The sequence below is a fragment of the Mus musculus genome, chromosome 1 (assembly GCF_000001635.26).
Source record: "Mus musculus strain C57BL/6J chromosome 1, GRCm38.p6 C57BL/6J".
Lineage (NCBI taxonomy): Eukaryota > Metazoa > Chordata > Mammalia > Rodentia > Muridae > Mus > Mus musculus.
Genome location: NC_000067.6, coordinates 37,490,697 through 37,515,177, shown reverse-complemented (window position 1 = coordinate 37,515,177; position 24,481 = coordinate 37,490,697). Strand labels below are relative to the sequence as shown.

Here is a 24,481-nt window from a genome sequence, read left to right as displayed (position 1 = left end):
GGCCAGGCTGGCCTGGAACTCAGAAATCCATCTGTCTCTGCCTCCCAAGTACTGGGATTAAGGGTGTGCGCCACCACTACCTGGCTTTGTGTGTGTGTGTTTTCTTTTTCTTAAGTTAAGGAAATAGCCCTGTTGTAGAACTCTATTGCTTTGTAGAAACGTATTCATGTATTTCTTCCCTCCGTCCCACTTTCCCTGCCCATCCCCCCCACCCTTCCCATCATTTCTCCTCCGGGCACAGTTGGTCCTAACTCATTAGGAAACTCTGTTCAGTTTCTTTGCTCTGTTTTTCCACTGGCTCCTCGGGTTGGATCGTCTATTCTCTGATCCGCATCCGTGGCTTTTCTGTCCATCTGTCTGAAGTCTGTGGTTGACCCTCTCTGGTGAGTTTCCACTTTAGGTACTGTGGCAACTCGGGTCTCCATTTTGTCCCACCTTTCTTTATTGTCCCTCTCCTTTGAGTCCGCTTCGTCCACTGCTCCCATTCTTTACATGTAATTTTATTTAGGTTTTTGTTTGTTTGTTTGTTTGTTTCCAAGATAGGGTTTCTCTGTCACCCTGGCTGTCCTGGAACTCACTCTGGAGACCAGGTTGGCCTCGAACTCAGAGATTCACCTGCCTCTGTGCTGGGATTAAAGGTATGCACCACTACCACCTGGCATAGTTTTATTTTGTTTTAAAGCATATTGACAGTAGAAGTCTTGAAGTCTGTCTGTTAAACTCAAAATTTTGTAGCCCCCGCAAGACCATTTCTATTGGTTGCTTCTTATACCTCAACCAGCTTAGGTCACAATTAAATTATTTTTCATGTCTTCTTTTGGGGTGTGTGCATGTGCTGTGCTGTGCTGTGCTGTGTCTGTGGAAGTCAGAGAACACTTTTCTTTTCACTTTCGAGTCTCAGGAATCGAACTCAGATAGTCAGGCTTGGCTGCAAGTGCTTTGCCAGCTGAGCTTTCCTGCGGGCCCAGGTCATACTATTTTTTTTTCCTCTATTAGTCTAATGAATGTTGTATACATTGTATACAATGTATAGAGTACTCCATACATTGATGCAAACAAGAGTCTTACTTAATACCCTTGAAGGTGCTAGTGATCTTGTTAGCTCAGTTGTTTAGTACTTGGATTGGGACTGGACTAAATCTCAAAGTCTGTGTTGCCCGCTGTATCTGAGAGCCTTTGTAGTTGGGTTTTAGTTTTTGCCTTTCTTGTTAAACTTATGCCGTCTTGGAGGGGTTATTGTTGGTATTCTGTCTAAACTCCATCCCCACAGTTCCCTGGCAGCAGCCAGGTATGCTCTGCCCCACAGTTACCTGGCAACAGCCAGGTAGGCTTGGCCCACTATAAGAGGGGCTGCTTGGCCCTTCCTCTTTCTCTTACTCTCTTATCTCTCTTACTCTTGCCTCCCCTTTCCCCATCCCCACCCCCGTCCCCATGTGGTCATGCCCGGCCTCTACTTCTCTACTCTCTCCCTCTCTCTGCCTTTCTCTGCCTCTACTACACTCTTAATTCCCCTCCTTATGCCCTAAATAAACTCTATTCTATACTATACCATCGTGTGGCTGGTCTCTCAGGGGGAGTGGATGCTTGGCATGGGCCTGCCTAGGCACCCCCTCCCCACACTCCCCGCCAGAACATATAGCTCCTTCTCTTTTTATGATCACATCAGTTATACTCACACTGGTGTCCACATAGTGTGGGGTTCAGCTCAATCCAGTACTGTAAGACTTCTCAGTTGTGGGGCCAAGTGGACAGCTGCCTTCTGGGCTACACACACACACACACACACACACACACACACACACCCTGCCCCCATCTGTCCCAGCATGGATTCCCTCTGGCTGTTGTGCTAACTCTTCTCCGTGTGTGTGCAGGTTCTATTGGCCAGGTGTGTATGTGCATAGCTTAGACTGGCTCCGGTTGCTGCTGTGCATGCTCATAGCCTCTGGTCAACTTGGCATTTGTAAAGAGCATTTGAAACCTTGCAGAGCTGTCTTCTGGGGACTCCTGTTGAGTGTTTGGCTGGTCTGCCAGCCCATTGCCCACTCCAAATGCAGCAAGAGCCTGGGGCTAGTCTTTGTTCTGCCTGTCAATTGCTAAGTGCACTGGCAACACTGGGCATCAGATGAACCCTTTGGGGGATCAGGGAAGTTAGTTTCCAAGGCCTGCCTCCCCACCCCTTGCTGACCTTCTGACATGGCAGAACTGGGGAGGGATAAGGGTAGCTTCAGCAAGAAGGTGCGGGAGGCTTTGTGCTGTTCTTTAGACTCCAAATCCAGGCTTCTTTTTTTTTTTTTAAATGAGTGAACACTTGCCAGTCTGAACCGTCTCTGGTTTACTTCCAGTGTAACTGAAATGGCCGTTTTTGACTCTTAACCAGCCTTGTAGTTGCTTTCATGGAGAGAGGATTTGTGAGTCTCCACTTGCCTTTTTGCCAGAAGCCAGGCACCCCTGTCTCATCAGGTGCTGTGAAGAGCAGCTTTTGTAAGGGGCTCTGAAAACCCAGCCCATGAGATCACTGCTGTGGCCACGCTGCCTGTGTATGTGAAAAGGGTAGTTAGGCATTATAAGTGAGAACCTGGTTTCAAAACAAGTCCTAAGAGGGGCCAGAGTGTGGACCTGGGCTCTGCCAAGTTGGCCAGCAGCCTGTCTTGTTTATGTATTAACGTTGACAGTTGGGCCCCTTGGCCTGGGAATGCTATTATTTTCCCTTCAGCTTAGCTGGCTGGCAGCCATTTCCTAAAACAGTCTCCTAATCGAATTTTTCCAGGTTGGAAAGCTGTTCAGGCATGTGCTGTGCTCCAGGTTGTCTGGAATCTATGCTGCGTGTATTCTTAACTCTGAAAGGAAATTATTCATGGGTGACATATTAGAGGAGACTAAATTGAGAACATTGGGTTATTACAGAACATTAGCTAACTGGCTTTTTGGTGCTACTTCAGAAAGACTGCCAAGTAGATCTTGGAGATAGGAGCAGTTGTCCAGCTGTAGACCCAGTGGACGGTGACTGTCTGGATAAAGGCATCTCATCTCCGACAGCACAGAGACAGGAGGAGGACTGGCTGCTTAGTGGGATGCAAATGCCTGGGGGTTTTAAAGGCCAGCGAGAGGAATCTGCGGCAGCATTTGCAACCTTTGGCTTTCATTTTTCTGTACTAGTGGGTCTCAAAATGTAATCTAGAAGAAAACAAGACCTCTAGCCTGTTCGGGAGGCTTACAAGTATGAGACGATTTCATAGTAGTAAGCGAGGGGCCTGCTCCAGTGTTGTAAAGGAGCAGGCGTAGTTGTGAGAGTTGTTTTCTGCTAAGCCAGACATGCATGAGATTGGATAAAGCATGATACTCTTTTTCTTGTTTGCTTTGTTCTGTGTTATTGAGAAAGGGCATCACTGCGTAGCTCAGACTACACTCAGACTCATAACCCTTCTGTGTTAGCCTTCCAGGTGTGGGGCAGGCATCACCATGCCCAGCTTTGCTGGTGTTTTCAAAGTGTCCTCCTGAATTTTATAGCATGTATTTTTGATAGATCCTAACATGAATTACTAATATGAATATTGGTATAATTCATATAAAAGCTCTTTAAGGCTCACTGATTATTTTGAGAACAAAAGTCTGAGCACTGTAGGCTGGGGTGGTGGGGTAAGCCTTAGCTACATAACCATGAGACCTTCGGTTCTGAACCCCCCCCCCCCCAGTACATATGCAAAAAGCTGCCTTTTTCCTTTTGGTAATCCTGGTGGTAGTGGAGACAGTAGGCTCACGGTGGGGGTGGGGGGGAGTTGACCAGCTAGTCTAGTCACAATGCTGAGCTTTGCCTATAAGATGAAGAGCAATAGAGAAGGCACCCAGCATTGATCTCCAGCCTCCACACAAACTCGCTTAGCACACAACAAAACCATGTGAGAACTATCTACACAAAGACCCTTGTATTAATAGTAATAATAATAATAATAATAATAATAATAATAATAAATGGTGTGTGTGTGTATGGAGGTCAGGACAACTTGGAGGAGTTGGTTCTTTCCTTCCATCATGTAGGTCTTAGGAATTGAACTCAGGTCCTCAGGCTTGGTAGCAAGCCACCTTGCCTGCCCTGTATCATCTTTAAAATGACCATCATACTAGGCACATAACTTACTTTTATTGTTTACTGTAGGATAGTTGTCTCCTGTGTCATAAGTTTACTTGGTATGCAGTATTCTATTAATACAATCATAGTTTAGCTATGTAATATTTGATACATTCTCCATAAATGATTGATCAGTTTCTTTTGTTAGCACTGGGGATTGAACCTAGGGCCTCATGCATGCTAAGCTAGCACTGAACCCCTGAGCTATGTGTCTTGACCTTGATCACTTTCTCACAGTTTAAAAAGAATCGAAGAGAATCTAAGCTGATCTGCCTTTGTTGTTGACGTTTGGGGCTAAGTGGAGAAGTACTAGCAGAATTCCTAGTGTACAGAAAAGAGCTGGCATAGTTGACCCCTGGGACTTGTCATCAGAAAGGCCACCTGCATGGCTAGCCCTATGCTGGCATCTGCAAACTGGTGTGAAACTCTTAAGAGGCTGCTTGTACCTGAGTTAATTCTATGAGCCGTGTGGTTTAACTATTATCCTCCCACCCCACAACAGCCTTGGGTATTAAATCTGTGATGGACTTGCAACCCTTTGTTTATGTTGTCGGACCTCCTGCTAGAGGGCCTAGGTGTGCCCTGTACAATTCTACTGCAGTTCAGTTCTTGCAGGCTGCACCTGTTTCCTCTAGCCTCTTTCTGGATTTGCTGAGACAACCCCCTGCTGCGTGGCTGTGAAGCTCTTCAGACCTTTGTTCTCTGTCTAGCTACTTTGTATCTAAGGCACTATAACATAATGAGACCTAGCTCTTTCCCCTACTTAACTGTGAGGTTTTGTCAGCAGGTGTTCCAACCATCTTCCAAGTAGGCTTCCAAGATCCACCAGGAGGCTCAGAGGTAGACCAAGTTTCAGGAAACGAAGGAAGAAGGATGGGTTGGGTGCAATGCTGCTGCCAAAGTTCCTTCCCTAAGGTCCTAAGGTCCTCCTTCTAAGGTACCGTTCTCAGAGGTCACCTAAGGGAACCAGTGAATGCATAGGCTTCCTTACAGAACAGTGGGTCAGGGGTTATGGACAGGAGTGGAAGTGACATTAAAGCAGCCACATTGGAAAGTCTGCTTGTAGTGTAGTTATACCACACTCTCCTTATGCCTCCTTACTCTCCCAGACCCTGTGAAATTAGGGCAGAATTATGTACTACTGCAAGGGGTGACTGGATAGTCTCATGACCCTTCCTTGCTGTCCCCTCCATTGTGAGGGATGATCATCAGGCCCAGCTGGGATGATTTTGGTGGTGGTGGTGGTGGGGGGATCAGCCCCAACAAAACTGAAGATGGAGACGGTTTGGCTGGGAGGATGGCCTACAAATTTGATCATGATGCAGCAAGGGATGGTCTCAGATAACACTGGAGGTCTTTCAGAGAGATCGGCAGGAGCCTTTTAAGGGTTTGTAGCTGCATCTTTGTAGAGGAGAAAGTTGGCAGGGCATCAAGGTCAGCCAGTGGATTCCAGAGTACATGGGGACTGAAGGGTTGGAGTGAGGGAGGCAAATGGACGAGGGGTGCTAGGTGAATGGAAAAAAAAAATAAAAGGAGAATGCGATTACTCCTGAGTATGGTGGAGGAGAAGGCTCATTGTATATACGAGGGAGAAGACAGCCAGAGGCATCTGGAAGAGTCCAGGGTGGACATGACCAGCAGACCGAGCTATGCCATGTGAAGGGGCAGGGGAGGGGAGGAAGAGGAGAAGACAAAGAGGCCAAGAGATAGAAAGGGCCAGAGTAGCCAAAATGGCTGGATTATATAGGGAAGAGCCACTGGGGGAAGGGCAAACCAGCTCTGTCCCTGGTGGCAGAAGATTAGAGAAGGGGATGGGGTGTGCCAGTTACAATACAAGGGTAGAGACTGTGAGGGATGCAGGGAGAAGCTGAGGCCAGAGTCTGCTCAGATATGGTAATAAGTACCTTAGCATTTGTCCTGGGTTTGAGACCTCACACTAAGCACTGCTATACCACTGTAGTGCCAGCCTCGGATATACGAGACCCAAGGAGTTTCTGAGAGCTGTACCCAGGCTCCTTATTCCCAGGTAGGGATGGGTGGGTGGGAATCTGGGAACCTGACATGGCCTTTGATTCTCAGCAGGGAGACAGACCTGTGTAGGCAGGGAGGTAGGCACTACTCCAGATGGCCTCTGTGGACACTCCTGACCAGAAGAAGTTATCCTTCCATGTGGTCTCCGCTGACCCCCTCATTGGGGAGATCTACTGCTGGAGTAGGGTAAAAGCCTTCAACGCTGAGTTGTATGAAGTATATCCTGCATGTTCATGTGACCAGGACCTTGTGTCACAGTGGAACTTTAGATTTGGCTGTAATTGATGGGATAGGAAGAATGGGACTCGGATTCTGCTTGAGGTGTGTGTGGCTAGAGTAGAATAGTACTCATCTGAGCTTCCTGTGTGGCATGTAGCCTTATACATAGCCCTTGACTGTAGTGAGCCCGACATCTCCCTCCCCAGTGCCCCTGCCCCTCCTCCTCCCTCTCCCCTACCCCCCTCCGTTCATGGATGTTGCACCAGCAGAGGCCAGAAGAGGGTATCAGGTCCTTTGGGCCTTGAAGTTCAGCTTCTTGTTTCTTCAAAGCCAGCTTAGGGTAGAGATGGAGGGGGTCTTTATAGAGAGGATATTTGCTAGCAAGACAGTCTTAAATAGTCCATCATCCCAGAGGTGAGACCCATCTATCTGCTTTATCATGTATTCTGTTCATGAGAACAAAGCTTTTTCCTTCTCACACTCAAGAATGGAGTTCTAGGTGATTGTTAGCCATCTGACACGGGTGCTGAGAACCGAACTCTGGTCCTCTATAAGAGCAGCAAGTGTTCCTAACTGCCGAGCATCTCTCCAGCCCTGTGGACTTTTTTTGGTTGCTTTTTTTGTGCACCTGTTGGTACCTTTTCTAGTCCCCATATAGAACAGATGAGGTAAAGAGACATTCAGAGACATCAATCTGTTGTTGCCTGGGTTCCAAGGACTTCACCCTTTTGTGCCTTCTGCTTGCTAGAGAATTATTGTTTATAACACTTGGCCTTTAATGGTACATAGCAAGAACAGAAAGTGTGTCTTTTATAGATTTCTTGATCTCATAAAAATCCTTCAACTGGAAATTAACATTCTAAAACTGTCTTTATGGACAACTTCATAGTAAACGTCAATAGTTGTTTTTTAGTAGCATATATAAATTTATATGCTTTACAAATTGCCACAGTTCTTGTGGCTAACAATGGCATTCACTGTATAATCTCAGTGTCTGTAGACCAGGATACTCTCCAGGGTGTGTGGGGGGGGGGGAGGGGGTGTCTCAGAAATCTGAACTGAAGGTGCCATCTGCCTGCACCACCATCTTGAGACTTGCCTGGGGAAGAGTTTGTGTCCAGAATCTTTGAGGTTGTTGGCTGAATTCATTCTTCATGGTTGTAGGCATGAAGCCAAGTCTCCTGTTAGCTCTTGGCTGGAGGTAGCTCTGAGTTCTTGCTCACATGGGCCTTGAAGTTCAGCTTCTTGTTTCTTCAAAGCCAGCTTAGGGTGGAGATGGAGGGGGTCTTTATAGAGAGGACATTTGCTAGCAAGACAGTCTTAAATAGTCCATCATCCCAGAGGTGAGACCCATCTATCTGCTTTATCATGTATTCTGTTCATGAGAACAAAGCTTTATCCTTCTCACACTCAAGGTGAATGGCTGGGGCTGAGCTGGGCACCCCAGGATCACCAAGTCATCTTAGAGCCTGTTGCATTATAGAGTCTGGTGAACTCAAACAGTAATTCTCAGACTGAATTTTATCCTTTAAAAATATTTTGTTTCTTATTTATTCTTTGTGAATTTCACAGTATGTACCCCAATCCCAAATCATTTGCCGTTCCCTCGTACCTACCCTCTGTAAAAGTAACTTTTATTCTCCTGTTGAAATTATTGTCTGGGAGGCTTACTGCCTCTGTCTGCTAACCTAGGCCTGGTCCTAGAAGCTTCTAGCCTCCATACAATCTAGGCCTAGAATGTTTTCAGCCTCTGTGGCTTGCTGCTGAATAAGCTGCCCTTTCTAGTCCTTTCTGAGCTCTGGCTGGCTGATTCAACTCAACTTGTCTGGCTCAAACTCCTTTGCAAGCTGACTGATTCAGTCTGGCTTCTCTCTCAGCCTCTGACTTTTTGCTCTGCTTGGCCTCAAACTAATTCTGGCAATCTGTTCTAATCTTTTGGCGTCTTCTCATTTTCTGGCTCATTCTAATTTCACCTGTGTCTAGCTTGTTCTCTCTTAAACCTATCTCTGTAAAACTCTCATGCTGAAACCACCTGCATCTTCCTTTGCCTTTTCACAAAAGTTGGGCATATCCTATTCTGTCAAATCTTTCTCTGATTCGTCACTTTGTTAGCCACTCAATCAGATATCACTTCCAAACATGACTGCTTCCTTCTATAAACTAACTTTACCTTCATTGTTTGGGATTAAAGGTGTGTACTAAGTACATGTCTCTATTCCAGCCGGAAGGCTGAGCCACACCACAACTAGAAACAGGCATTTTCAGTAAATAGATGGGAATTACAGATAATTGTAGGCTGTTAGGTGGGTGCTGGGAAGATCTCTGTGCTCTCAACCACTGAGCCATCTCTTCAGCTCCACACTGTCTGTCTCTGTCTCTCTCTCTTTGTAAAGAAGCTAAGTCTACTAAAATAAGTACCCTCCTAAGTTATACAACTCTCCCCCCTTCTAATTTCACTATGATAATGGAATTTAGGTCTTTAAATGAAATTACGAAAAAGATACTGCCTCTTCTCCTAGGAAGATGAGCAAATCTGTTCGGATTAAGAATGTACTTCTAAGGAAATTAGTCTTGTAGCGCCATACAATGCACTCGGTTTCCTTTTTCGTCAAACCTGTACCCAAATGCAGTTTTGAAATAACCCCGTTAACGATGTGCTAAGAGGTGCTGGAGAGAGAGAGAGAGAGAGAGAGAGAGAGAGAGAGAGAGAGAGAGGGAGGGAGGGAGGGAGGGAGGGAGAGAGAGAGAGAGAGAGAGAGAGCGAGCGTGAGAGAGAGCAGTTGTGTTCCCGAGCTTTTCTGGTCATTACACACGCTAATAAGGATCTTGTTCTGAGGTATAGAGAAATCGGAAATGAATTAATCGCATTCCTTGTTTTATGTTTAGAAAGTGGAGAGAGAGAGCTCAGCGGTTAAGAGCACTGACTGCTCCCCAATAGGTCCTGAGTTCAATTCCCAGCAACCACATGGTGGCTCACAACCATCTGTAATGGGATCTGATGCTCTCTTCTGGTGTGTCTGAAGACACCTAAGGTGTACTCATATACATAAATAAATAAATCTAAAAAGAAAGGAAGAAAGAAAGAAAGAAGAAAAGAAAGTCTGATCACATGCACTTACGAGCCCTACTTTTCCCTGTGAGCTTGAGCGGGCCTTTTCAGAGTTCCTCTTGATGTGATGGGTCCTCTGGGTGTCCCCCGGGGTAACTCAGCAGAACACTTAGACGACACCTTTGACATAGCTGTGTACCACATAGTCTCCAAGCACCTCTTGCGCCATCTTGTGCTTTGTGGCCCGATATGTTTAGTTAGTTTCTGCCTGTGTGTTCCTGTGGGCAACAGGAAGGAGGTAAAGAAGGAGTTTAGGGAAGAGCTAACGCCATAAACGCCGGGCTTCTTGGGTCTAAGTTCTAGGACAATGTTGGCCTCTTCTGAGTGGATGGATGGTCTGTGGCCTTCCAGCTTCCACATGACAGGGAAAACCTCAGCAGATCTCAGGCCTCCCCTGTCGCCTAGAGAACTAGCATTTCTGGAGAGAAGAGTCTGCGATTCTGGATGTAACAGCCCTTCCAGCTGTCTCACATGGAGGTTAATGTTGAGGAAGTGGAGACAGCTGGTATTTTTATGAGCGTTTGCCTGTCTGTTCTTGGTAGAGATTGTTTGTAACTGGACTTTTAGGGCAAAAGTCAGGACTCCCTTTCCTCTAACAGCCTGCCTGCTTGGCCGGTAGGCCCTTCCAGGATATGCCAGTAAAAATTGAAGGGCAGAAAGGAGAAACAAAACAAAACATCAGCGGCCACACTGGGAAGAGAAACAGATAAAGGGTCTAGTGACCCCAAGGTCCTCATCAGGGTTTCCGCATGGGATGTGGGTTTAAATAGAGGAGGACTGGGCAGGGAGCTGGAACATGCACAATTAGAGCAGTTCTGGCCAAGATGGGGTCCCCCAAGGTCGTCTGAAGTCGTTAGTACTGTTATTGCTTAAATTGGACCAATCTGGTTTTTCTAAGTTTATTCTCCTCCAGAGTGTGAGCTTGCTGTTTGCATAAAGACCCTTATCGAGGTTGGTCTGTTGTGCGAAGCATGCCATTCCTCCAACTCAGAGTGGGGTGCCCGTGTGGGACAACCTTCAGTGTTGAAGAGAAAAGCATCATTGGTCTTTAGACAGAGGTGGGATCAAATTGGAATCTGATCAGAGTGGGGGGGGGGTGCGGGAGGTCAGGTTTCGTCTTTCTCCTAGTTGTGTTGTGGGCCTGTGAGGAGTCTTTAGACAAAGCAGCTCTGGAGGGCTGTTAAATATACATATTTACTCTTTTCATTTGAGATTCTCTTACAGTGTGCTTTAGCTCCCCAAACTGCCTTTGGAACCTTGGGTCTCTATTCTCACCTCCTCTTCCTCCTCTTCTTTCTTCTCCTCCTCCTCTCCCTCCTCCTCCCCTCTTCCTTTCTCCCCTCCCCCTCCCCTCTCCCTCTGCTCCCTCCCCTTCCCTCAGCCTGTTTTAGAACTTTGTCGGTGGGAAGTTGCCTCCAGTTTCTTCCAGAGGCCTGTCTTTAAGTTTTTTAGTCAGCTGTGTAAGAACCACCATGTGCGAATTCTTTTCTAATAAAGTGAAATATAATTAATATATAATTATCTCTCAGAGTTAATTCAGAGTGGGTTCCTGAAAATTAAGCCTATAAGCTTAAGAGTGGTGTTTCTGAGTCGTTCATCTCTCTGTGTGTCTGTGTGTCTGTGCAGAGTGCCAGGTAGGACATAGAGAGTCGGGACTTTTTGGTCTCATCCCCGAGGCTGGTCTCAGTACCTGGGGGCTCTCCCAGCATGCCTCAGAACCTCCTCCCAGCACGCCCCCCTCACTCCAGCCTCCACTCCCAGGGGCTAGGCTTCCACTTCCCTCCCCCAGCCTGATCCCTATAGAACCCGGCCATTTTGGCTACTTTACCCAGGCTGGCTCTTAGCCCAGGCTGCCCCCTCTTGTTCCCTGGCTCCTCTCTTGCTCTCCCTCCCTCTCACTCCTCTCACAGTTCAGTTTAGTCTGGGGCCATAGTCAGCCTGGAATCTCCCTTGTATCTACAATAAAACTCTCTGTACTTTGGGAACAGCCATGTCCTCCTTTATTTTATTTTATTTTATTTTACTTGTCATTCAGGGACAAAGCAAGTAACTAACATTCTTTCCAAGCAGAATTTTAGTTCCATAAATCTTAACTTCTTAAAGACAAAACCAAAACAAACATATGGGTATCATTTTTTTTCTTTTTTTTTTCCATTTTTTATTAGATATTTAGCTCATTTACAATGGGTATCATTTTTGTTAACTTTAACATTCACAAAGTTCACTAGTAAGCCTCTTTATCCTGTTAAATAGAAGGTTCTGTTTCTTAAAAAAAAAAATTTCTTTTCTATTTTTGGCTTACACACTGCTGTCCATTTATATGATGCATCAGGCTTTCTTTCCTAGAGTGGGTCTAAAACTTACTTTAAATTATTAAACCCCAGAAAATTGTCATTTCCACAAAAGGATCGAGCATCAACAATATCATGCTTTGGATTTTTTACACTTTATATCCCACCGATAAGGGAAACAAAACTGTAAGCAGAACCAGGTGCCCACTTAGGAAGAGGGCAGCATGAGACACCCTTAGCTTCCTGCCGTGGTCTGTGACACAGTGCAAATGGTTGAAAACAAGACAGATACAGGGCTTTCACTAGATGCTGAAAACGGGGATTGTAGAAACATTTGGAGGAGTTTTTGTGTTTATTAAAAGTTTGAACTAAGTTTCTAGGACATATAAGTAGGAAAAATTCTAAGGATGTTCTAAGAACTTCTAGAAAGTTCTTGGCTCTCTGCATCAGCATCAAATATAATGTGGGAGACTCCTTGGTATGGAAGGGTGGATTCAGACGCAAAGCGGGGCCTGCCGACCTGAAGCCTTTCCTCACCATAGACTTTGGACTGAGAGCTGCGTTCAGACAGTGATTTAGAATGCTGATTTTCTAAAAGGCATGAGCACCGCCTCCCCAACCCTTGTATGGTTTCCTGACAATGGTCCTGATACCATCTTAGTTTGGTCTCTGTAATCTCCTTCAGGATCCATTCGGGGCTATGCTCCTGTTCTAGCGTTTAGCCTCCCTGTCGTTTAATCTTGGGCGTCTCCTGGATCTTCATCTTGCTGACCTTCCACATCGTTTGAGGTTCATGCTCTTTGCTTCGTGCATTGTCTCGGTTTTGTGGAGTCTTCTGTTTCCTCCAGATTAGACTGAGATTATGTGGTCTTGGCAGGAGCACCGTGTAATGAGCCTTGTTCTTGGTGGATCTCGGGAGGTGCTGGTAGCAGTCCTGTTATTGCCAATGTGAACTTAAGAGATGGCTGCCAAGTTTCTCCACTCTCCAATTAGCATTTTTCCTGTGTAAAATGAGTAGTTGGTGGGGAGATTCTTTGAGATGATGTAAATACCTCATTTCTTACCAGAGTTGCATCTGGTAGTTAGAGTTTCCATGTTTGATTCTTACCTGACTCAGTTACTACCCTCTGCTGCTGGTCATCCCTTTGACTGTTAGTAACCGGCGTTCTCCTGTAAGGCCCTCTGCCCTCATCTGAGAGGTTATAATAGTCTATTACTGGTATGAGCTCCTTGATTCTAGTTTTATTCAATGGGTTATAATCTGTTACCATCAATAGTTTAGTTTTGTTACTTAAATTACCCCAGGTAGCTAGTGAGAGTTTCTTATGTAGTTTTGTATCTTTTTTTTGTCAATGTCCTAAAACCAGTAAGTATTATTGTGTGTATGCGTGGGCACTGTGGAGGCCAGTTTGCCTGTGGAAGCCAGAGGACAACTTTGTGAAGTTGATTCTTTCCTTCCACCGTTACTTGGGTTCTGGGACTTAAACTTGGATCCATCTCCATGCTTGGGCATCAAGTGCCTTTATCCACTGAGCTACACCACTAGCTTTTTTGGTGTGATTTAATATTACCACCTTGAAGTTATTTTTCTCCAATGAGTTCTAGTTCCTTTGAGTGCTAACTGGTATTCAAAAACCAGTGTCTAGGCACTGCCTGGGCCTTGGGGGAGTGGTGTTACTCTGCTTGCTTATGTGGAGAGTGGTCAGCTTGCTGAGCTGGCCAGTTATGTGGCTGCTCCTGCTTGTCTACAGTCTCTAGACTCAGGGACCCCACATCTGTACCCTGAGGATAGGATCTGATATCAGACCACACTCTCCAGGTTGTTTTCCAGATACTTTAAAAGTGCTATTGTTCCAGATACATTTTAGACCGCACATACGCCTTCCTTCCCCAGTTGTCATTTTGATAAGTGTTGACCTGCGGTGTTATTTAGGTTAGAGGGAAATTGTTTCACAAGCCTGGCTCTTCCCATTCAGGGATAAGAGGTGATTTCTGTCGTTCCCCTAACCCTCCAACTAACATCAGTAGTTGTTGTTCATAAATCTTGCCTCCTGTGATAATCATTCCACATTATTGTTCATGGTTCTGCTTTTGAGCTGAGGTCTTGCTCTGGTGTCAGACTGAATTCCTGGCCTCCAGTGTGCCTCCTGCTCCGGTCTTCTGAGAAGCCAGGAACTCGGCTCCCATCACCCTGTTTAGATTTTTCTCGTTTTGTGTTTATAAATGGTGTCTTGGCGTTTGTTTTCTTAGGAGTTTACACAGAGAGGTGCCTACGCAAGAAATGCAGAGTACGGATAAACTGCGTCACCTTCACTCACGTCAGTAAACAGGACACAGTGTGAACTTTCTTACAAGACTTTCCTGGACACAGTGCTGTCTTATTTGTGTCCTCCTGCATCAGGCTCGAGAAGGGGATACAGCAGTTCATGTGGCTTTGCCTCTTGGTGTTGGAAGCGGGACGGGAGGAGGGGGCTGGACTTGTGCCAGCTCATTACCCTCTCCCAGACGTCCTGAGAGTTTGCTGTGTATACCTGAAGGAGGAACAGTGGACAGTGCCTTCCCTGGTCTTAGCCCCAGCTTTACAGAGTGTGTCTTCCTCTTCTTTCAGACAGGGCTTCTCTGTGTGCTGCGGTATAGTGTTTACATTCTTATGGTTACTAAGAGCAGAATTAGTTGGGGGCGTTGTTGTCCAACAAACAAGAACCCATTTTGACTTTCATTTCTAGTGCAGTGAGTATTTTCTTGCAAGGTATTGACTAAATGTATCTATCTGTTCCTGAAGTTCTGTTAGCTTTTTTTTTTTACAAGTATACATCTTTAAGTTTTGAAAGTGCTTGTATACAGATAATTTTTATATTGAATTAAGTTTTTTTTTTAGAATTTTATGCACGATACTGTATCCTTTTCACACCCCCACCCCTTTCTTCTAATACCTCCTGTGTCATCCTTAACTCCCTCCAACATTCACGACCTCCTCCTCTTTCACTCTCGCCGTTACATGTCTTATGTACATGTTTATATGCATGACCATGTAGCCGGCTGAGTCCATTTGCTGTTGCTCACATGGAAGGGTTCCGGGGTCTCTGTGACCACCATGGTCAGTGGCATAACCATCTGAGGGAGGAAAGAAGGCAGTTTAGTTCAACCTGATTCAAGGTGGTGGTGTTACAAACTTTGAGTGTCTTACCTCAGGTAGCTTTTTTAAAGGCGTATTTATCACACATAATTTGGAAAAAGTTTCCTGGGGTATGGTGGTTTGAATATGTTTAGCCCACAGAGTGGCACTATTTGAAGTTATGATCTTGTTGGATGAAGTGTGTTGCTGTGGGTGTGGGCTTTAAGATCCTATCTGCCTGGAAGCCAGGTAGAAGAACTCTTAGCTCTTCCTGCACCATGCCTACCTGGATGCTGCCATGCTCCCACCTTGCTGATAATGGACTATCTTTCTGAACCTACTTGCCAGCCCCAATTAAATGTTGTCCTTATAAGAGTTGGCTTGGTCATGGGGTCTGTCCACAGCAGTAAACCTCTGACTAAGACCTGGTGGTAATGAACCCATTCTCATGTGCATAACAAAGCCTGAGGCCATGACAACCTTGAACTCTTTGTAAAGTTCACATGGCATCTTCCATAAAGGTAGGTTCTGTAGATTAATAGGGAGCAAATTCAAGATAAAGCAGGGTGGGGGGGTGTAAAGTTCACATGGCATCTTCCATAAAGGTAGGTTCTGTAGATTAATAGGGAGCAAATTCAAGATAAAGCAGGGTGGGGGGTGTAAAGTTCACATGGCACCTTCCATAAAGGTAGGTTCTGTAGATTAATAGGGAGCACATTCAAGATAAAGCAGGGTGGGAGGGAGACTGTCATACTACAGATTGACTGAGACAAACTCAAGATAAGAGTCTAGAGGAGGATCTAATATGGGCTGGCCACACAGAAAAGATTACCAGGCTATTGTGCAAGTCTGCTCCCAGCTTCTGGGTGGAAAACAGGTTGTCCGCATCTCCCTCCCTTTGAAGAGACGACCCGTGTTTCTAACATTCCTGATTTCCCCTAGTGCTTATGTGTGAGCACAAGGACCTCTGTGCACTTGTAATTCCGTCCCTGTACTTAGGGCTGACTGTCTGGGGTTGGATAACCTGTCATGGATTTCATCCCTGGAGAGAACTGATCCGGCCTCGCTCCTTAGCCATTGGCTGCGTATAGTTATTTATCTAGGGGTGTAGGATCTTGTAAAATTAACCCCGTGCACATTGGTACTTCAACTGGTAGTCTCTCATTATGTTGGCTTCATTTCGACAGCCATATAATTGAGATTTCGCGGGTACAAGCCTCCTTGTCACATTTAGAAGACATTAGCAGCAGGTTCTCTTCTCCACTGGCTCTCACCATCGTTTTGACCGCTGTCATTTGTTCTTTGTATTTTGAGCATATTTGACTATAATAGTTTACTTCTGTTACCACAAGAAACTTCTTTGATGAGGGGTGAAGAGGGACAGTTAGAAATTATAATTGGTTTGGGAAAACGGCAGTACTGCCTTCCCCTCCAGGAGGCATGCCTAGCCTCCTACCGTAAGGTGGAACAGTGTATTATTTTATTTTAAATACATATACTAAAAGACAAAGGATACTAATCGTTTCTTTTTTCATTTTTCCTCTAGAAAAACTAATTGCTTATCAACGAGAATTCCTTGCTCTAAAAGAGCGTCTTCGAGTGGCCGAGCATAGGATATCTCAGCGCTCCTCGGAGCTAAACACCATTGTCCAGCAGTTCCGCAGAGCTGGAGCAGAGACTAATGGAAGTAAGACAGCTCTGAGTACAATCTCAGGTACTTTAAAAGGTGTACGTGTTCACAGATTTGTATGGAACAGGACCTGCGAGGTTTGTGAATAGTTTAGCAGCCAGCACATGTTGCCCTTTTCAGGAAGAAAGATCTTAACATTTGCCATTCTGGTGGATTATAAATGCACTTTTATTCATTGCTGGATATGATTTTGATATGCACTGTTACATTTCAGTCGCATACATTTTTATCAGTCGTAGCGAAGAGCCTGTATCTTTTCAAAGCGGTCACATGGGATTCAATTTTAATTTTGGGGTCAGCGAGATGGCTCAGTGGGTCACATCAGCTTGATGCCAAGCCTAACAACCCTAGTTCAATTCCCAGGTCCCACACGGTGTACAGGCTGAATCCCTTCCCACATTGTCCTCTGACCTACAAACATATACACACATGCACACGAATAAATGTTGTAAAATAAATAAATTTTAACTTTTATTTCAGCATGCTTATGATATAACCAATGCTTGATCTTAGATGGCTCCTGGGGAATCTGTAAGCTGCTTGAACAGTCCTTGTTCTTGCATCTGAGTGATACTAGGGAAGAAGCCTGGGTTACAGTGCATACCTGGAAAGTATCTGAGTATTCCCTCCTTGGGGATTCTGGTCACTGGTGTCCTGCCTCTCCTGATCGAGTTGTTCCCTGTTTTTATACCAGTGTCCTGGGCTCCGGGGCTCCTTCTACATCGGTGCTTTAGACTCAGTTTCATGGTCTCTAAACAGAGCCAGGCAGGGATGCCTTTCATCTTGGTATCAACACTGGCCCTCAGTGTTAAAGTTTTGTGTTTCTCCCTCTCCTACTGAGGATGCTGGTGTATTTTGTCACTATGTAGCATTTACAATTACAGGCCGATGCAGCTGAAAGGAAATCGCCCAGGGATTTCTGTGAACTCTTTTTTTTGTTTGTTTGTTTCATTTTAGTCTTTTTAAAACAAATGTTTACTCCTTGAAATTATACTATTGAGCATTTTTACCTTGTCATTTTGTTTGTTTGGTTTTTAAGCCAATGATTTGCTCTGTAGCTCTGGCTGCCCTGGAACTTGCTATGTGGACCAGACAGGGCTGGAACTCACAGAGATCCACCTCCCTTGGGCATTAGAGGGCTGGGATAAAAGGTGCACACCACAGTGTCTGACGTCATTATTCTTCAAAATACTATTTGCATTAAAATTTTATTTTAATGGTCTAAGATTTTACTCTATGGCACAGGCTGTTCAAGAAGTAACTTATGTAGCCCAGGCTGGCCTCAGACTTGTGAGCCTCCCGATTCAGCCTTGCAAGTGCTTAGGATTAGCCGTGTGTACTCCCCACACCAACTGAAATACTTTTCTAGCTAATGTGCTAATCATAGACCACAGCAAATGAAGCATTTCCTTCTATAATTAGCAAATGAATGTTTTCCTGGGTCACTTTTGCCCTTCCAAATCACAGCTCTGTGAGAGACATTTTTGCGAAGCGTTTGGTTACATTTCTGGCAGCCCTTGTGATCTTCATTAGATTATGTTTTGATGGCAGGCGATTTCCAAACACACCATTTCTGGAACAAGACAGAAAGCAATTAGGTATTTGTGGAACGAGTGAAAGCTAAAATCATGGAGAGGAAACGACTGAGTCACAGGACAGACTGTGTTAGGGCCTTTGATCCTGCTGACTATCTAGGACAGGCATCACACCGTGACTGACAGCATCCTTCAAAGGGCTGCTGCTTGCTGGAGTGGAATAGGGTATTGTAACTTACTGATTCTTCTCACGTGGAATTCAAGTTTAATTTTATCTATGATGTGATGTATTTTTGTGGGTTTGATATGGATGTTTTTGTCTGCATTATGTCTGTGTACCACATCTGAGAGGCGCCCAGGGAAGCTAGAGGAGGGTGTTAGAGCTCCTGGCACATGTGAGCCAGGACCTCTGAAAGAGCAGCCGGTACTGTCACCACTGAGCCTGTCTCTCCGTCCCTCATGTCATATCTTTCATGGCATTGTGGCCACAAGTCCATAATGCTGACTGCCTTGTTTAGAAGGTGAAATCTCAGTTGAATGAAAATTGACAGCACTATTGTCTAATTAACAGAAATTTTTACTCTGTACTCTGTTCAGTGGCTCATCCACTCCTCTGGATGAAACGGAAACCACTTTTAGATTGACACGTACTGAGCGTTCCCAACTTCTAAATATTTTCAGTGACTATTTTAGGGAAATCTATCTTCTATATAAAAGTTTGATGAAATGCTAGTGCATAAAGAAAATGAAAGTTAGGAAGGACAGGCACATGCCTGGCATGGAAGAACATGGCTTCATGGAAGATTTGAGACCACGTGGGCTGTATATATCAACAACCTGTCTTTAGGAAAGAAAAGAGAAGAAGACAGGAAAGTGAAATTGAGCTGTGGCCAGTGTGCTTGCTGCAACTTCCTTTCTAGACTGCTGCGTAGTTAGTGCCTGCCTGGCTGTTTCTCCTGTGTTCTCAGTTAATTTTCAAAAGAGAATCGGCAGCAACTTCCGGAAGGTAAGGGGTTCCTGCCACTTAAATTGTCTTTCTGTGTTTCAGATAATACCATAAAGCTTCTAAAAGAGTTGACAAGCAAAAAATCACTTCGAGTGCCAAGTATTTATTATCATTTGCCTCATCTATTGCAAAATGAAAGAAGCCTTCAGCCCGCCGTACAGATTGGCAGTGGAAGAACGGGAGGTGTGTTCACTGTGCGCCTGCTATTGGAACTGTGGTTTGGAGGGGTTGATTGACCACTAGGAAGATGTCTAGCAGGACAAAGGAGTAAAATTAAATATACGTGCATATTTAATATATTAACATAATTACTATATTAGATTCAATAATTAAAAAGAAAATAAATATTGATATTATCATATTAATTCATCTCATTAGCATATCAATATTAGCATACTTAATATATTTGTATTTAAGTTATTATAGTAACAATATTAAAATATATAACTATTGGTGGTATTAAATTATTAAATTGTGGTTGTTAAATTATAATATATAATTTATTGATATATTTAATATCTGCACAGCATCTTGGGGCTTAGTGCAATCTGCTTATTGAAATGATATGGACATCTTTTCCATATATCTAAACAGGATCAGTACACATGTAGTTCAGGCAGATAAACCTTGAACCTTTGTCAGCTTTCTGTTTTAAAAATGGGGAGGTAGAGAGATGACCCCTCCCCCATGTCTGAGTCTGGCATTAATGGCTCTTCACAATCCTGCCTTAGGGGTTTGTCTTCAGTCTGCTCCGCCTTCCCCTGGACATGTAGAGGCAGAACATTGCTCTCAGGAGCATCCCATGTGGGAACACCTGCTATTGCTATGCTTTTCCTGCCTAAGCAGTCCTGGAATTCTCCTCCGAGGACCTTTTAGCTACTTAATATTTCTAGTGTTTCATTTTTACGAGACTTTAAAATTTTTGACTTAATTGAACTTGGACTTTTTAGGTGGACTTTTTCTTCATAGATTTAAAATGTAGAGATGAAAATATTACAATTGGGGAAACAATAATTCTAGAGATACTAAAATTCTTCTGCCTTTGTTGTTGTCTGGGGATTTTTTAAAAAATGAGGTCTCACTATGTAGGCCAAGCTTCCCTTCCCTTCCCCCCACTGGGATTTCAGGTGTGTGCCTTGCCAGATTGAATTTCATTTTTGTGTTAAATTTTTTTTGGATTTAACTTTATGTGTTGAACCCCATCCCATGGGATAGCAGGACTGCCACCCTCAGAACTCGTAGAGAGCATTGGCTGTCCTGGACCTGGGGTTAGATGTGGTTGTGAGCCACCATATGGGCGCTGGGAATAGAACCCAGGTCCTCTGCAAGAGCAGCAGGTGCTCTTTGGGGCTGAGCTGTTTCTCCAGCCCGTGGGTTCCTTACCTGGCTTTTCCTTTGTGTAGTTCTCCTGTTTGTACCCAGGGCCTCGTGCATGCTAGACCAGCTCTCCTCCACAGAGTTGGATCCACAACTCTGGATACCTTAAGCACCTTTCTCTTTATCTCTGGTCATTTGAGCTGTTATGACGTTATTAGTTACTATGTTACCATGTTACTATGTTACCATGTTTCGATGTTAACGATATTACTAAGCCTCTGCATCCATCTCCCTTGGTTCTTCTATCTTTATGTCTTATAAACAACTTAAAACAACGTATGATCTTCCTATAGAAGTTGTGTGTCTTATGCTAGCCCATTCAGATTAACTTTTGTTTTTAAATTATTAATTCAAGAAATATTTGTTGAGGAGAGGCATCCGTCCTTTGGGGGCTAGATATAGAAACTCTCATGTGTATAGGACACTGTTAGCTACTTTCTTTAGAACTTCAATTGCTAATTATTTTTAAAAGGTAACATTGATATCTCCCTTTAACAGCCAGTCTGGGTAAGGTTCCATAGTCAATTTAGGCTGCACTTTCATTAATGAGAGTAACAAATGAAAAAAAGACTGTGTTTTTAAAAGTCTTTTAACATCTGAGAGGCAGAGACAGAGGCAGAGGCAGGCAGATGTTCATGAGTTCCAGACCAGGCAGGGCTCCACAGTGAGATTATGTCCCCTCAACTCAGCCCCCCAAGTCATTTGGAATGTTGAAGATCTCTAGCAAGTTCTTTTTTTTTTTTTTTTTTTTTTTTTTTTTTGGTTTTTTTGAGACAGGGTTTCTCTGTATAGTCCTGGCTGTCCTGGAACTCACTCTGTAGACCAGGCTGGCCTTGAACTCAGAAATTCGCCTGCCTCTGCCTCCTAAGTGCTGGGATTAAAGGCGTGCACCACCTCGCCCGGCCCTCTAGCAAGTTCTTTTTTTTTAAGATTTATTAATTCTATCTATATGAGTACACTGTACCTGCCCTCAGACATACCAGAGGAGGGCATCAGATCCCCTTATAGATGGTTGTGAGCCACCATGTGGTTGCTGGGACTTGAACTCAGGACCTCTAGAAGAGCAGTCAGTGCTCTTAACCACTGAGCCACGTCTCCAGCCCCGCAAGTTCTTATCTAGTAAGCTCTTCTGGTTTGATGGCTGACACTCTGTCTTCCTTTTAAACGAATTTTTTTTTTATCTCACTCATTTTATCCATTATAAACACTCCAAGATCTTGACCATCTAGTTTTTTAAAAGTCCACAGTCTATAAAGTGAGTTCTGTTTTTAAAACATAGGAAAAGCAGTCATCTTGGAGTATGGGGGAACATCCTTATTTAACTTAAAAAACCAAACCTCTCTTTCCTAAACCCTTAGACAATCCTTAGTGGTTCGAGAGCTAAGAACCCTTAAAATGTCCTTAAAAGAAGCCATTGACCTCTGCTTAGAAAAACATATATAGAAAAGTTATTTTGCACATGATTTCTGGGATTCGTGTTTTTCGGAAGCTCAGAACCTGTGTAATAAATAGGGATTTTGCGTCAAGAACGTCCATTGTCTAGATCCAAGCAGAGCTGCTGCTTGCCAGAGGTTCTGTTCTTCAATAGTCAGTCTGCTTAATCCCAGAGCAGCTGCAAAGCCATTCTCAGGCTCAGGGGGAGGGGCAATGCTCCAGGTGTTGGCTGGTCCGAGAGACCGGCTGGGATTCTGAAGTTCTCTCATACAGCCCCTCGGTCCTCCCACACATTAGTGGCTGGGGTAGCCGGGCACAGCCAACACGGACGACAAAGCAGTGGCATTGTTAAGTATGGCATGGCCAGCAATATGGAGGCCAGTAACTTGGTGATCTAGAAAACTGAGCTGGTGGAGCAAATAAATGGTCTGATTTATTTTGGAAGGACGAGCAAGGGAATTGCACCCATAGGACAGTACCCAACTGTTAGAAGAGACCAGTTAGAAGTGTTTGCTTTTCATGTTAGTAGTTATGGTTGAAACTCACATATGCTATCTAAGTCGGGTCTGGAGACATAGGCACTCCCAAGTACTCAGGAGACTGAGGCGGGAAACTCGAGGTCACAGCCTCTCTGGGCAACAGACTGGGTTCAAGACCAACCTGAGCAACTTAGAAGAGTCTTGTTTCAAAGCAGAAGTGAGGAGAGGGCTGAGTGGCTCAATGGCAGGGCACTTAGCCTGGGATTCACCTCTAGCTCTTTTAGGTATCCACTTGAGGCATTAGGTGGGTTTGTGGGGGTTGGGTGATTTTGAGCACATAGGGACCGATGGGGGCTGGGCTCGAGGAAATGGCCATGAAGACTTTCAAGATTCCAGACGGAGTAACTGAACAGACGGCAGACTGTTTGCTGAGACCCAGGAGAGTAAAACGTGTTCAGCAGCACTGTTTAAGATTTATCTGTATTGTTTTTTAACTATGGAACTCATGTGTCTGGGTAGGGGATGCCTGCGTGTGAGTGTGGTGCCCAGGGAGGTCAGAAGTGTCCGATCCCCCGGAGTTACAGGCCGTTGTGAGCCACCTGATGTGGTTCCTGCAAACCAAACTCAGGTCCTCTGTAGAACCTATCCTCAGTATTAAGCCGTCTCTGCCACTTGCAGCATTGGTTTTCAAGAGAAGAGAATGTGTTAAACACGGACAAGTTAAGTTTTATGGAAGCGTTGAGCTGCTGACAAAGGGACATGTCAAGCAGGGAGGAAGATCTGGGACTCACAGGGGAAGTCCGAGTTAGGGTTGATTCTGTGAATGATGACGAGTAAGTGGCTGAAGAAATGTGTCTGAGTGAGATCATCCAGGGCTCAGTCGCAACTTCCCCAGCAGCGAATGCCCTGTGAAAGAGGAAGTAAAGCTGGAGGAAAACAAGAAAGGCTAAGCTAACAGTGAATGCCAAAAGCAGGGTGTGGGGTAACTCTAAAGGAAGGTAGTCTGAGTAGCCAAAGAGTGGGACCGTGGCTTTTCTGGAACCAGGCTGGCCTTGAGCTCTGCCTGCCTCTGCCTCCCAAGTGCTAGGATTAAAGGTGTGCGTCATCACACCTGGTTTAAGATTATTTTCAACACTTGCTGTGGTGTATATAGAGTGCCTAGAATCTTAATGCTTTAAGGTTTTAAGGTAAAAATTTTAAAAAGACTTTGAAATGAAATCAGTTCGGTGACACTATATATGGAATCCCCAAAATTACTGAGCCAGGTTAAATTGTGTGGCGAAATGAAAGTAATGGGGTTAGGGTTACAGTGCTGACCTCTCTCAGTGGCACATGAAGACCCTAATAGTACATATTAACCACAGTAAATATGGACACCATAAAGCTTCCTTGATAGAGTTGATTGCAGGAGGGCTGCAGTCCAGAGGCTGTTGTGAGTGGTCCAGGGTGAGTTGTCTGATATCCAGCACAGTCTTATAACCCTTTGTGGATGATCTGGGCGGTTGCCCTTTGTAGCAGCTGGTAGAGGTTTAAAGACGTATGCCTTTTGCATTTCCTACACGGGTCAGTTTCATTTTTCCAAACTCAGCTTAGCTGGGTTCATTTTTCCAGTGCCCTTCTACAGTGTGTCTCAGAGAAGAAATCACGCATAAACAGATGTGAAATTTGTATCACATCCATGGTTCCCTACTGCATCAGCTGTGCAGGAGTAAGTTTGCATTCCTAACAAGCAGAATGGTAGAAAAATCCTTTAGTTTACAGAGGTCTCTCTGCCAGGGGAGGACCCAGCACCCTCAAATTTTTCCACCATTCATACTCAGCACAGGGACCCAAACCAGGAAGTTCACACTGCTGCGCTACTGCTAATGGATCGCAGGTGTCACTGAGATGTCACTGTGTTCCTTTGACTGTTCTGACTCAGGAGCCCAAGCTTCAGTTATACCATTAAGCTCCCTTGGCCTGGTCTGTCTGGAGCAGTTCTCTGTCTTGACACTGTAAAGAGCGTTGGCTGGTTATTTTGTGGCTTGTCCCCAGATTCATATTTGTCCAATGTTTCTTCATGGTTCCCT

At 44.7% G+C, this 24,481-nt stretch overlaps 1 protein-coding gene and 1 long non-coding RNA gene across 12 annotated transcripts in view; both read left to right on the top strand.

Annotated features, from left to right (window-relative positions):
* The window catches only part of Mgat4a (mannoside acetylglucosaminyltransferase 4, isoenzyme A), a 101,721-nt gene that overhangs the window by 25,883 nt on the left and 51,357 nt on the right, over window positions 1-24,481 (top strand). For 6 of the 11 annotated variants that reach the window (XM_017320964.2, XM_017320965.1, XM_017320967.1 and 3 more), the window contains exons 3-4: window positions 16,438-16,605; window positions 19,165-19,305. Coding sequence is in view for 6 of the 11 variants with exons in the window: in XM_006496024.3 (XP_006496087.1) it covers window positions 16,438-16,605; window positions 19,165-19,305 (309 nt within the window). In the remaining 5 variants the exon portion in view is untranslated. The remainder of the gene's footprint in view (window positions 1-16,437; window positions 16,606-19,164; window positions 19,306-24,481) is intronic. The other 5 variants (XM_017320966.1, XM_006496026.2, XM_017320961.2 and 2 more) reach the window with 1 other exon arrangement.
* Window positions 11,618-16,141, top strand: Gm39627. Its single transcript, XR_001778883.2, has 2 exons — window positions 11,618-15,412; window positions 15,497-16,141. It is a non-coding gene; the product is annotated as a predicted gene, 39627 (long non-coding RNA).